The 12,978-nt window shown below is 44.3% G+C and overlaps 1 protein-coding gene across 1 annotated transcript; it reads left to right on the top strand.

Moving 5' to 3' along the window:
- The first annotated feature begins 5,334 nt into the window (after positions 1-5,334).
- LOC137838504 (uncharacterized) lies at positions 5,335-5,784 on the top strand. Its single transcript, XM_068647749.1, has one exon. It carries the CDS (start codon positions 5,335-5,337, stop codon positions 5,782-5,784), a length of 450 nt encoding a protein of 149 aa, XP_068503850.1.
- The last annotated feature ends 7,194 nt before the right edge of the window (positions 5,785-12,978 follow it).

Below are 12,978 nucleotides of genomic sequence, written 5' to 3'. Positions count from 1 at the left end.
TCCTCAGCCCACGATCCCTTAGCTTTCTCTAATCTTCTCTTTAAAACTCTCAGCAGCACCCGATTGGCAGACTCCACTTGGCCATTCGTCTGTGGGTGCTCGACAGATGCAGACACATGTTGTATCCCCACCTCTTCGCGTAGCTTTTACAAGAGGTGACTTGCAAACTGAGTTCCATTGTCTGACACCAAGCGTTTGGGCACACCAAACCGGCACACTATGTTCTTCCATACAAAGCTCTCGACCTTGTGTGCGGTGATCTGGGCCACTGGCTCCGCTTCGATCCACTTGGTGAAGTATTCGATCGCCACCACCAAGTACTTCATCTGCCTGATCGCCAATGGGAAGGGTCCCAGAATGTCAATTCCCCAAGTATGGAACGGCCAGGGGCTGTAAATCGACTTCAGCTATTCTGGGGGCGCCTTGTGCCAATCGGCGTGCTGCTGGCATTGCTTGCAATGCTGGGTGTATCTCTTGCAATCTTCCCTCATCGTGGGCCAGTAATAGCCCGCACGGATAGTCCTTGTCGCCAGCGATCGACCTCCTATGTGGCTCCCGCAAATTCCCTCATGGAGCTCAGCCATAATCCTCGTGCACTTCTCTCCATGTATGCATACAAGAAGAAGGTGCGTGAATCCAAACCTGTTCAGCTCGCCGTCAATAAGGGTAAACTTGCTGGAGCTCTTCTTTATTTTTCTGGCCTCAGCTGAGTCCACTGGAAGCACACCATCCGCTAAATAACGTTGGTAAGGCGTTATCCACGTGTCTGGCTCGTGGACAGCGCAAATCTGCATCGGTCTTGCCCCTTCTTCTGCTGGGCACGCTCTGACCCTCGGCGCCCTCAGAGTTTCCTGCATTAGGGACCTATGACTTCTCGCCGGTCTTCCCATTGATCTACAAACATGGAGAACTTGGTGGTCTGCCACGAATGCTCGAGGCGCTTTCAAAGTTTCTTGAATGACAGTCTTCTGCCTACCCCCCTTGCCCGAACTGGCGAGCTTAGCTAGCAAGTCAGCTCGGGCATTCTGTTCTCTTGGCACGTGCACCACTTCAAACGAAGCGAAAGATCTTCTTAGCTCCTGCACGTACTCCAAGTAGGCTGCCATCTGCGGGTCCTTGGCTTGGAACTCGCCAGTTACCTGTCCCGTGACCAACAGCGAGTCGCTCTTGGCCATCAGCACTCTCGCCCCCATTCCCTTGGCCAGCAAGATTCCAGCGATCAAAGCCTCATATTCTGCTTGGTTGTTGCTTGCTTTGAAAGCGAACCTCAATGACTGCTCTATCAACACTCCGTTGGGCCCTTCCAAGATGACCCCAGGCCCGCTGCCCAGCTGGTTGGACGACCCATCAACAGAGAGTACCCAGCGAAAGTCACCCTCGGCGTTTGGTGCCACCTCGGAGGACAATTCGACCACGAAATCGGCGAAGACTTGCCCTTTGATCGATCCCCGGGGTTCATACTCGATGTCGAACTCCGAAAGCTCGACCGCCCACTTCACCATCCTTCCAGCCACATCGGGCTTCTTCAAAACCTTCTAGATCGGCAGATCAGTCATCACCAGTACCGTGAAGCTCTGGAAGTAATGGCGCAATCTCCTCACCGAGAATACAACCGCTAATGCCGTCTTTTCCAGGGCCTAGTACCTTACCTCCGGGCCTGGTACCTTACCTTCGGGCCTTGCAGCACCTTGCTAACGAAATATATAGGCCTTTGGGTCTGGTCCCGATCCTGCACTAGCACTGCGCTGATCGCCCTCTCAGTTATGGCAAAGTACAGCCTGAGGGGTGTTATGTCTTGGGGCTTGCACAGAATTGGAGGGCTCGCCAAATATTCCTTGAGCTTTGATCCTGCCTGTTGACCAAAACGCTGGAGCTTTGCCTCGTCAAACTTGGATCGACGTATGCGCCGTGTTTGCCTCCGTCCTTCACCGCGATCCACCTCAAGAACCTGCAAAAGATGAAACGGCGCCGCTGCGGCCGATCGTGCTCCAATGCCCAAGTCAGTGACTGAACCACCAATTACTCAAGAGTAAGACTCAAGAACTCTAAGGAACCGTGACCAGTTCTCTCTTAGTATACTCAAGACTCGCAAGCGTAAAGAAACAATCTGAACGTGCGTACCTCAAAAGTTTGTTGAGAACTCTTATATACCTGGGCACTTTCTCTCTCCTGGCAGTTACACATCTGGACACGTGGCTCGCATCCAGCTGTACACGTGCCTTCATCTGGAGCATCCTTGACTTGGGCGCTACTTCTGACTCTTCTTTTGGCTAAGTTACTTATGCATGGTATACACAGTGCATAGATGCCCTGGAGCGCGATCTCTTCTAGATGGCGAGTTCGGGTGCCTTCGTACACACATTCCCTGTGGTCTCGCCGGCCGCCTTCATAATCTGCGTTACCTGCTTCACCGTGTATGTTCAAGTGTGCTATCTCCTGAGCTTCATCCTCTGGCCAGCTGGGAAATGACCATCTGCCTTCATCTTCGGCGATGTCCTTGTTTCGGCAATCTCTAATCACTTGGTCGCCTGGATTCACATCTGGCGACTTCATCTTCAACTCGGTGACCGCCGGTTTAGGTATGGTGGAGATCGGAGCACGCCAACTTAAAAACTGGCGACTACGCAAACCCCCCGACCTCCTTCCCTTCTGCCAACCAGGTGTCCCATCCAACACGCCTATATCATAGCTCGACGCCACATCATCACTTCTGACTACCAGGGCGGTACACAAGCCCCCCAGTCTTAAGCGAAGACTTGTCCAGCGAAAAGACTAAAGGAGTCACGTCAATACCGATCTACGTGGCGCTGGCGCAGAATTCCAAACGTTTGTACTTTCTGTTTTCCGGACGCTTCACCAAACATTCTTCCAATCGCTCGACACGTGGCCTCATCAACGGTTGCCTTCAGTTGTCGTTTGCGCTTCCAAAACCCATTCGAAAAACCCTTAAACCCATTTCACTTCTACTGTTCCATCACTTCTTTGCTTTCTCAAACGCTTCAAGCTTCTTCTGCAAAAACCCACGACGCTCTTCAACCTTCTGGATTCTCAACTTCCTTCATCGTTCTTCCGATCATAAAAAGGTACTCCCTTTACTTCTTCTGCTGATATTTCCTGCATTTTAACCGATTCGCAACATCCATTAACTGTCTGGTGCATACGTTGTGGGCTGTTTCTTCTATTTCTCCTTTCTCGTAACTTAGGGCTTCGTCTTCGTTACAACGAACCTTCGTTCGTTCATTTTTCACCCTTCTTTCACGATCGAGTCAGCCTCTGCGAACCCTGATCACCTTTCCTTTTCTTTTTCCCTTGCAGTTTCCGCGATGGCTCGAACAAAGACCACCGCGAATCCTCCTCCCTCGTCACGAAACCCTTCATCTCAAGCTCACAACTCACCACGAGCACCTGGTGCTTCTTCTTCCCAGGCTGAGAGGCCTGCAACCTCCCGCCCTAACCTGGCTCAGGCTACTCCACCAATCGTCGGAGGAGCCTCCATTCCTTCCCCAGACTTCAAAAAGCTATACCCTTGGGCCAGCTCGGCACTGCTTAAAGAAACGTCTTCGATAAACTCTGAAACGGCGGTACTCCGACTAAGGAAAGGGGATCAGTCGGATCTTTCCTTTCACAAGGAGCATGATAACAAGGTGATCGTGCTGCCTTGCCACCCTGAGGAGCCGATCTGTGCTGACGACAAAGTGAGCAGTGGCGAGTCGTTCTGCTTCCTCTACACAACGTTATTCAAGAAGGTGAAGCTCTGACTTCCCTTCACCCGTTTCGAGCGAGAGCTGCTAACCGAGCTCGATATCGCCCCCGCCCAGCTTCATCCCAACAGCTGGGCGTTCGTAAGGGCGTTCCAGATCATGTGCGCACATCTGGGGCTGCCAGCGTCAGTGGACGTTTTTCTTTTTCTTTTTGAAGCCAAACACCCGGGAGATCGCATGTGGGTGAGTCTGAACGGGATTGCTGGGAGGTCGATCCTCTCTATCTTCCAGCAATCCTACAAGGATTGGAAGGGCAAATTTGTCCAAGTACGCCAAAACGACCAGGATGCCTCGATGCTCGACGGGTTTCCCTTGTACTGGGTAAACAAGGGAAACAAAGACGCCAAGGGAAACTTCAGGAGGCCAAGAAGTCCTGACAGCATGGGTGCTTTGGACAAGGATTTGTGCCTCTTCTGGAAGAGCGTGGCAGGCGCCAATATCACCTTCCTCACCACTGCGCTCATTTCCTTCGAGTTCTTCGAAGATCAACTCGAAGTTCGCATAGGTTAGAGCTCACCTCAGTGTCTAAATCATTTACTCTTGGCGATACTTCTGCTAACTGTTTATGGGCATCTTGTCTGTTGTGCACAAGACTTTGGTTTTATTTTCTGCACCACTTATCTGCTTTTGTTGCATACTGACTTATGTGTTTATCTTTCTCTCTGAGCTAACCTATGTACCTTTGTATCATGCAGACGGTATGTTGGGCAAGGGAAAACTGGCAGAATTGAGGGCGCTCGCCCGAGCCCATGGGTTGGCGTCGGGTTCCCAGACCGTGCCAAATTCAGTGGTGGAGATCGCCGCTGCTCAGGGCAGATCGCCCCCTAAAGGCCCAACTCCTTCAGAGGCCCAGCCCGCCCAACAGCGCAAGAAGCTCATCCTCAGGAAGCCAAAGAGGAAAACCCCTCAGGTGGTCCAAGAGGATGACGAAGAACACGATGAGGCGACTGAAGATGGCCTTATCACCAAGAGGAAGAGGGTGGCGCCTTCTTCACCATCTGCTCCACCTCCTCTTCCAACATCAACACCACCTTCCACACCAGCTCCACCTCCCACACTGCTTCCTGCTCCAGCTCCCACCTCGCCAGTCCAAGCAGTTCCTCTGGCATCTGCGCTTCCTGTGGTTGAGGCTGCCGAGCCCAACTTTATGGAGAACCCCCCGAGCGCCTCCACACCCTATGTATCAGCTGGAGGGGGTCCTCCTTCAAACGCCTCAACCGCAAATGCTGCACCAGGCGGGGATGAAGGTGCTCACAACTCGCCTATCCTCATCACCGAATCCCCGACGTCGCCACCACGCCAAGAAGCACCCATTCAACAACCAACTCAAGAAGGTGGTGGCGAGAACCAACAACAAGCTCCCCTGGTGCCCCCACGAGCAAACCTCTTCCTTAAGGTAAAAAGGGTGTGGGAACCCTTCTCAGCGAAACTGAAGATGATGGCGGAGGACTTCCCCTCCATCATATCCAAAGTTGTGGAGAGTTCCAGCAAGAAGCTCCAAGATGACATCTCCGTGCTCCAAGAGGAGAATCGCACAATCAGGATCGAGGCGGAGAAGTTATACTGCAATCTCATGCTCGCGGAGATCGATCACTCCCGAGTGGAGGATGCTATGAGCATCGAGCTCCGGGAGGCACGCAAGGAGGCCACCGATCTACGCCATAAGGTGCAGCTCTTAGCTCAAGAGAAGATCGAGCTGGAGAGCAAGCTGGTACCATATTGCGCCAAAGTGGCTGACCTGGAGGCGTTGATCAAAGCAGATGCCGCCAAGGTAAAAAACCTCGAGAAAAGGTCAGCCAATCGGGAGGTCTTTTTGGGAAAAGTCGAAAAGGAGAGAGACGACACCATGGCTAAACTCGCCGAAGCCAACGAGGAAAATGAGAAGATCACCACAAAGCTGGTCCAGGCGCAGGCGGAATCCAATAAGGTTACTGAAGACCTTCTTCAAGCCCGGGAAACAATTGAAGAACTCAAGAAACAAGCTGACGAGCTGAAGCAGCAGAACGAGGGGCTCAAGAAGTAGATTGAAGAACTTGAGCTGAGCTCCGCCCAGATTCTCGCTGCTGGATTCGACGCTGCCTTGGAACAATTCGCCTGCCTGTATCCTGACTTGGATCTCTCCATGGTGTCGCTGAACAACGAGGTGGTGGATGGGAAGATTGTTCCCTTCATCACTTACTCATCTGTCTTTCTCTTACCCAATTTACTTGTAATAAAATTTTCCCTTTTCTGCTCATGTATCTTGAACTAATCATACTTTATTATAAAGTCTTCTTCTTACAACTTCTCTATCTGCCTTATCTCTCCTCGTATAATTCACTCCAACGAAATTAACTTAGTAACTCCGCGAGCGCGATTGTGTACTTAACTGACTTGAACCACTGACTTTCGAACAATAACATTCTAACAACTTGTAACCTCAATGAACCTTAGCGCGAAATCGCTCTTCAAATAACGAACTTCAACCCAACTAATGGCTTAAGACACCGCTCATCTGATCTGCCCTTCCAAAACGGGCCTTGGCTTTCTCGCCATTGTCTGAATTTCTCCTGGTCGCCAAAGACTCTTGGCGATACCAGCTTCCTCTTGCCTTCACAACTTTGGTCATTGTTCCTTTATCTAGGGGTAGAGGCGCCTTTCGGATCCTTCTCTACCTCTCTGAGCTTCAGAACAAGGGACCGGGTGGCTAGGCGTTCTCTTCGAACCTACCTTAGCCACCCTCCGAACTTCTTCCACCCTTTACACCATACCTGAACTCGTTCGAGACGAGAAGGATTTTATCTTACCTGAACTCGCTCATCGGCGAGAAGGTCTTTAACTCGCCTGAACTCGCTCGTCGGCGAGAAGGTCTTTAACTCGCCTGAACTCGCTCGTCGGCGAGAAGGTCTTTAACTCGCCTGAACTCGATCGTCGGCGAGAAGGTCTTTAACTCGCCTGAACTCGCTCGTCGGCGAGAAGGTCTTTAACTCATGCCTCTACATTGCCCCAGGGGTTACATCTTCTCTCCCCCAGAAACACTGAGGACTTTTTTGCTGGTGCCTCTACATTGCCCCAGAGGCTACATCTTCTCTCCTCTGGAAACACTGAGGACTTTTTACTGGTGCCTCTACATTGCCCCAAAGGCTACATCTTCTCTCCTCTGGAAACACTGAGGACTTTTTACTCTTCCTCGCCTGCACTCGCTCGACGGCGAGGAGGTCTTTATCTCGCCTCAGGACGCGCGAGGGTGTTGAGGTCTTTTAACTGGTGCCTCCGATCGCCGAAAAACGATGAGGACTTTAACTTTAACTGCTGCCTCCGATTGCCGAAAGACGATGAGGACTTTAACTTTAACTGATGCCGCCAATCGCCGAAAGACGATGGGGACTTAGAAACCTTTTAGAAAGAATGCAACATAACTTCAACTTGCCTTAAATCACATATAAGTGACAAGGTCTTTCTTCAAAACTTTCGGAAAACAACACGCATGCAATCTAAAACACTTTAAACTTTGAAAACTTTTCTTTATTGGGTGGCCTCATTAAAAACCCTCCTTAGGGAAAAAAGATTGCCCCCTCCAAACTGTTTTAACAGAAACATTGTAATATAACTTCGTGTTTGTCTTTACTTACAAAGTTCTTAACTGTAATATACCTTGAGGTGCGTGGCGTTCCAAGTGTGAGGAATCGCCCCTCCTTCCAAAGTTTCTAAACAGTAGGCGCCGTTCCCGAGTGCCTCGGTTATTCTGAACGGCCCCGTCCACTTAGGCGACAGCTTGTTCTCCATCTCGTATTGGTGAGCCTTCCTCATCACCAGGTCGCCTTGATGTGATTCCACTAGCCATATAGAGAATTATTCTTGACATTCTTAGGAATCACCTTGAGCTGGACATTATAGAGGCACTTTTCTTAGAGTTGGATCATTGTTCTAAGACAAGAACTCACCAAAAACTAGTACCAAATCCCAAACTCATTTGGATGTTCCACATATTGTCAAATTGAATCAACAAAAAGAGGTGAAACTAAAAGGAACCGAACAGAATTGAAGAAGAACACAATTGAACCGAACAAAAGTTAAATTAAAAGGCAAGAACAGAAAATACTTGCTGGAAAATTAGAATAACCGAACCAAAAAACTCAAGAACACAAGACAACATGAACAATTGAAAGAGAAGGAAGGAAGGAGAAGAGAATGCTCATGAAGATGGAAGAATGATGGATGATCTCGCCACTAGAAGTGTGGAATGCTCCTAGAAGAGAGTGATGCAGCCACTTGAGGACTCCATTGATCCATCAAGATAAGAATAGAGAAGAAGGCTCCAAAAGCTCTCCAAAGTTCACTCAAAATTTGAGTAGAGTTTTCTTAGATTAATTCCAATCTGAATTTTACAAAGGAAGCACCTCTATTTATAGCCTAAGGTGCTGAAAAATAGGTGGGAAATTTCAAATAAACTCATTTGAAATTCCCACCAAAAACAAGTCACATGGGAGGTGTGACCTTTTTCTAATATGACACCTCCCAAAAACTACACCTACACCACTCTCCTAAGTCACATGGGTAATGTGACTTTATTTTACATTTTCACACTCCTTTATTTAATAACCACACCTCCTAAAACTATACAAGAGTATTTCAAAGCTTGGCCTTGCCCCTCATGGGATGGACTTGGGCTCTTTGGGCTTTAGCCTTCTTGGGCTTGGGCTTGGGCTTTGGGCTTGGGCCTCATCTTTATTTTATGTCTTCTTTTAATTTTGAGAAGACTAGAAGGAAGAACTTCAAATGTGAGGGTGGATGTCCTCTTCCTCCATTAATAAAAGCCTCATTTATTTGATTCTCATCATACTCCTCGAGTTGGAGAGAATTCGTCCACGAATTCTGAATCCCTGCATATAACAAAGTCAGTTTAGTTTTACAATTAAAAGTGGAAGAAAAATGTAAACATGACTTAGCATTTGTAAATAATGGGATTTCAGAAAAGGAGGTTCTATTAATCGACCAAGTTGGAAAAATTTGTTTGGGAATGATGTGATGTTTTGGAAAAAGACCTCTTAAAGGGTGACAACCATTAGGAGGTATGAACAAATTATCCCTAACAATTTTTAACCAAGATGGTGGTGAAATAGGAACCTTGGGTAAGGAAAAAGATAAGGAAGGAAAACACCTTGGAGGTGAAAGGATTAGATCCATGTCAACTTGGCCTTCTTTGTCTTTTTCTTTTTTACTTGTGGTAGGTGGGTGAGGTAGGTCTTGTTTTACCTTTTTTATCATTAAGATTTGCTTTTGTGGACAATGAAGAGCTATGTGCCCAAAACCTAAACATTTAAAACATTTGATATTTGAAGGTTGGGTAGGTGACTTAGGATTAGAAGGATTTGTAGTAGAAACATGGTTTGTTTGGAAAAATTGGAAGGACAATTTTGAGTAGACATTTTGTTGGCATCTTTCCTAGAAGAGTTGTAGAAATTATAATCATGAGTATTTTTTAAAGTTGTTTTCAAAAGATAGGATTCTACCTTGATGGCTTGGCGAAACACTTTCTTTAAAGAAGAGTACTCATTTAATTCTACAATTTCTCTAATATCTCTTCTCAAACCACGTACAAACCATTTTAGCTTGGACTCATCATTAGCATGCATATTCATTTTAGTCAAAGTTGTTTCAAAATCTTTAATGTATTCTTCTACCATCCTATGTGATGTGATTCCACTAGCCATATAGAGAAAGGTTCTTGACCTTCTTAGGAATCACCTTGAGTTGGACATTATAGAGGCACTTTTCTTAGAGTTGGATCATTGTTCTAAGACAAGAACTCACCAAAAACTAGTACCAAATCCCAAACTCATTTGGATGAACCAATTATAGTCAAATTGAACCGAACAAATGAGCAAGAAAAGCAAAGGAACAAGATGAATGGACAGAATTATAAAACTGCCGAACCAAAAACTCATAAAAACAGCAAGAACACCAAACCAAACTCAAGAACACAAGCTAACAAAAACAAATGAAAGAGGAGAAAGGAAGGAGAGAAGAAATGCTCATGAAGATGGAAGGAGGATGGATGATCTCGCCACTAGAAGTGTGGAATGCTCCTAGATGAGAGTGATGCCGCCACTTGAGGACTCCATTGATCCATCAAGATAAGACTAGAGAAGAAGGCTCAAAGCTCTCCAAAGTTCACGAGAAATTTGAGTTGAGTTTTCTTAGATTAATTCCAATCTGAATTTTACAAAGGAAGCACCTCTATTTATAGCCTAAGGTGCTGAAAAATAGGTGGGAAATTTCAAATAAACTCATTTGAAATTCCCACCAAAAACAAGTCACATGGGAGGTGTGACCTTTTTCTACTATGACACCTCCCAAAAACTACACCTACACCACTCTCCTAAGTCACATGGACATTGTGACTTTATTTTACATTTTCACACACCTTTATTTAATAACCACACCTCCTAAAACAATACAAGAGTATTTCAAAGCTTGGCCTTGCCCCTCATGGGATGGACTTGGGCTCTTTGGGCTTTGGGCTTGGGCCTCATCTTTATTTTATGTCTTCTTTTAATTTTGAGAAGATTAGAAGGAAGAACTTCAAATGTGAGGGTGGATGTCCTCTTCCTCCATTAATAAAAGCCTCCTTTATTTGATTCTCATCATACTCCTCGAGTTGGAGAGAATTCGTCCACGAATTCTGAATCCCTGCATATAACAAAGTCAGTTTAGTTTTACAATTAAAAGTGGAAGAAAAATGTAAACATGACTTAGCATTTGTAAATAATGGGATTTCAAAAAAGGAGGTTCTATAAATCGACCAAGTTGGAAAAATTTGTTTGGGAATGATGTGATGTTTTGGAAAAAGACCTCTGAAATGGTGACAACCATTAGGAGGTATGAACAAATCATCCCTAACATTTTTTAACCAAGATGGTGGTGAAATAGGAATTTTGGGTAATGAAAAAGATAAGGAAGGAAAACACCTTGGAGGTGAAAGAATAAGACCCATGTCAACTTGGCCTTCTTTGTCTTTTTCTTGTTTACTTGTGGTAGGTGGGTGAGTTAGGTCTTGTTTTACCTTGTTGATCTTTAAGATTTGCTTTTGTGGACAATGAAGAGCTATGTGCCCAAAACCTAAACATTTAAAACATTTGATATTTGAAGTTTTGGTAGGTGACTTAGGAGTAGAAAGATTTGTAGTAGAAACTTTGTTTGGAAACATGGTTTGTTTGGAAAAATTGGAAGGAGAAATTTTGTTTGCATCCTTCCTAGAAGAGTTGTAGAAATATCATCATGAGTATTTTTGAATGTTTTGTTCAAAAGATATGATTCTACCTTGATGGCTTTGCGAAACACGCTCTTTAAAGAAGAATATTCTTTTAATTCTACAAAATCTCTAATATCTCTTTTCAAACCACGTACAAACCATTTAATCTTTGACTCTTCATTAGCATGCATATTCATTTTAGTCAAAGTTGTTTCAAAATCTTTAAAGTATTCATCTACCATCCTATGTCCTTGAGGAAGCCTTTGGAACTTCAACAAGTGTTCCTTCCTAGAAGGAGGAACAAACCTCGTGCGCATACACTCTTTCAAAGCATTCCAAGAAACCACGTGAGGTTTCTTGCGATATATAATGTCCATTACAATTTTATGCCACCATTCTTTGGCATAGCCCAAAAAGGATAAAGAAACTAATCTAAGTTTTTGGTCATCTTGGACCTTATACACATGAAAATAATGGTCAACCTTAGTCTCCCATTCTAAATACATATTAGGATCACTATCACCATTAAAACTAGGGACTTTTTTACAAGCAATGTTGAACACTTGGTGATATCTTTGGTCACGGTTATAGCTCTCTTCATGAGAATGATGGTGATGCCTCCTTCTTCTATGTTCTTCTTCACCAAGGACTGAAGTTTTGGAAGGAGTATGCTGTTTGTAAGATGCACCACTTGAATAGCCAGCCATTTTGCAAATAAAAAACAGCAAACACACAAAAACAGCAAACAAGTTAAGAAACAAAATTAGCAAAAACAGTGAGCTTGGCAATGAAACTGCCGAAGTGAAATGAGGATGAAAAAAGAGATCACTCTCAAAGAAATAATGTTCTTGCACCAATCTGATCTTGAGGCCTTGGAATCCTCAAATGAAATATGTCAAAGCAAGCACACCAATCTCAAAAGCAACCACCACAAAACCAATGAAACAATAAAGACAAACAAGAAAAGGTATAAGCAAGGAAAGGTAATTGCAAAAGGAATACTATATGTAAGACAAACTCAAAGAGTAAGAATGAAAGACAATCAAGAAAATAAAGAACTCAATGAGAAAAGTAGGCACACAAAAGAATACTTGAGGAAAAGCACTAGAGTAGATGAAGAAAACAAAAAATTAGCTACTGGAAATTTTTTTTTTAAAATGCAAACTGTGCTTGATATTCACTGATTTAACTGGAATGATGTAGAGCGAACTGGATTATGAAATTTAAAGCACAGAAACTTCAAGATGTTAACTCAATAATGGCACTGGAATCAATTAAAAACAGTAAGCCAATTGAGAGAAATAAATTTTTCAAAATCGCTGCCAGATTACCGTATTTTTTTCGACAGAATTGTACACTTTTTTTATTTTATTTATCATTTTTTGTGTACTTCGTATTTTTGAATGATTCTTTTTTCTATTCTTTTCTAACACTTTGAATATCTCAAATCCTGAATTTCAGAATTTTCCAGTAAGTAAATCAATTGCAATAAGGAAAAAAGAGTAAGCATTTTTTTCAGAAACAGAGGAATCCTAATAGGAATAAAAAACAGGATTATGAACTAGCAAAGACATAATAGAAAATGATGTATTGGAACTTGTATAGGTCTAAAATACAAGTATGAACTCAATTCTAAAAAGAAAATGCACAAAGGATCAATATCAATTCAGAAAATTATAGACACTAAAGCAAGAAACAATCAAAACAAGAAAAGTACTACTAGAAGTAATGACAATTATGGAATAACATGACTAAGACAAAACTTGACATGATTACAAAATTAAAAGACACATCACAAATTTTAACAACAAGTGAAAGGAAGCTTAAGGTAAACTCTAGGAAGGATAATGCCATTCCAAAAGAGCAACCATACTCATAAGAATTATGAGTGCCATAAACCTTTTCACAAGCACTTGGTGTAAAAGAAAAACAACAAGAATACTCAAGTAAAATTCTAAAACAGAAACTTAAATTGTAAGAAAA

The sequence above is a fragment of the Phaseolus vulgaris genome, chromosome 4 (genome assembly GCF_000499845.2).
Source record: "Phaseolus vulgaris cultivar G19833 chromosome 4, P. vulgaris v2.0, whole genome shotgun sequence".
Taxonomy (NCBI): Eukaryota; Viridiplantae; Streptophyta; class Magnoliopsida; order Fabales; family Fabaceae; genus Phaseolus; species Phaseolus vulgaris.
Note: the sequence above shows the minus strand (reverse complement) of the source record. Positions and strands in the feature narration are given on the sequence as shown.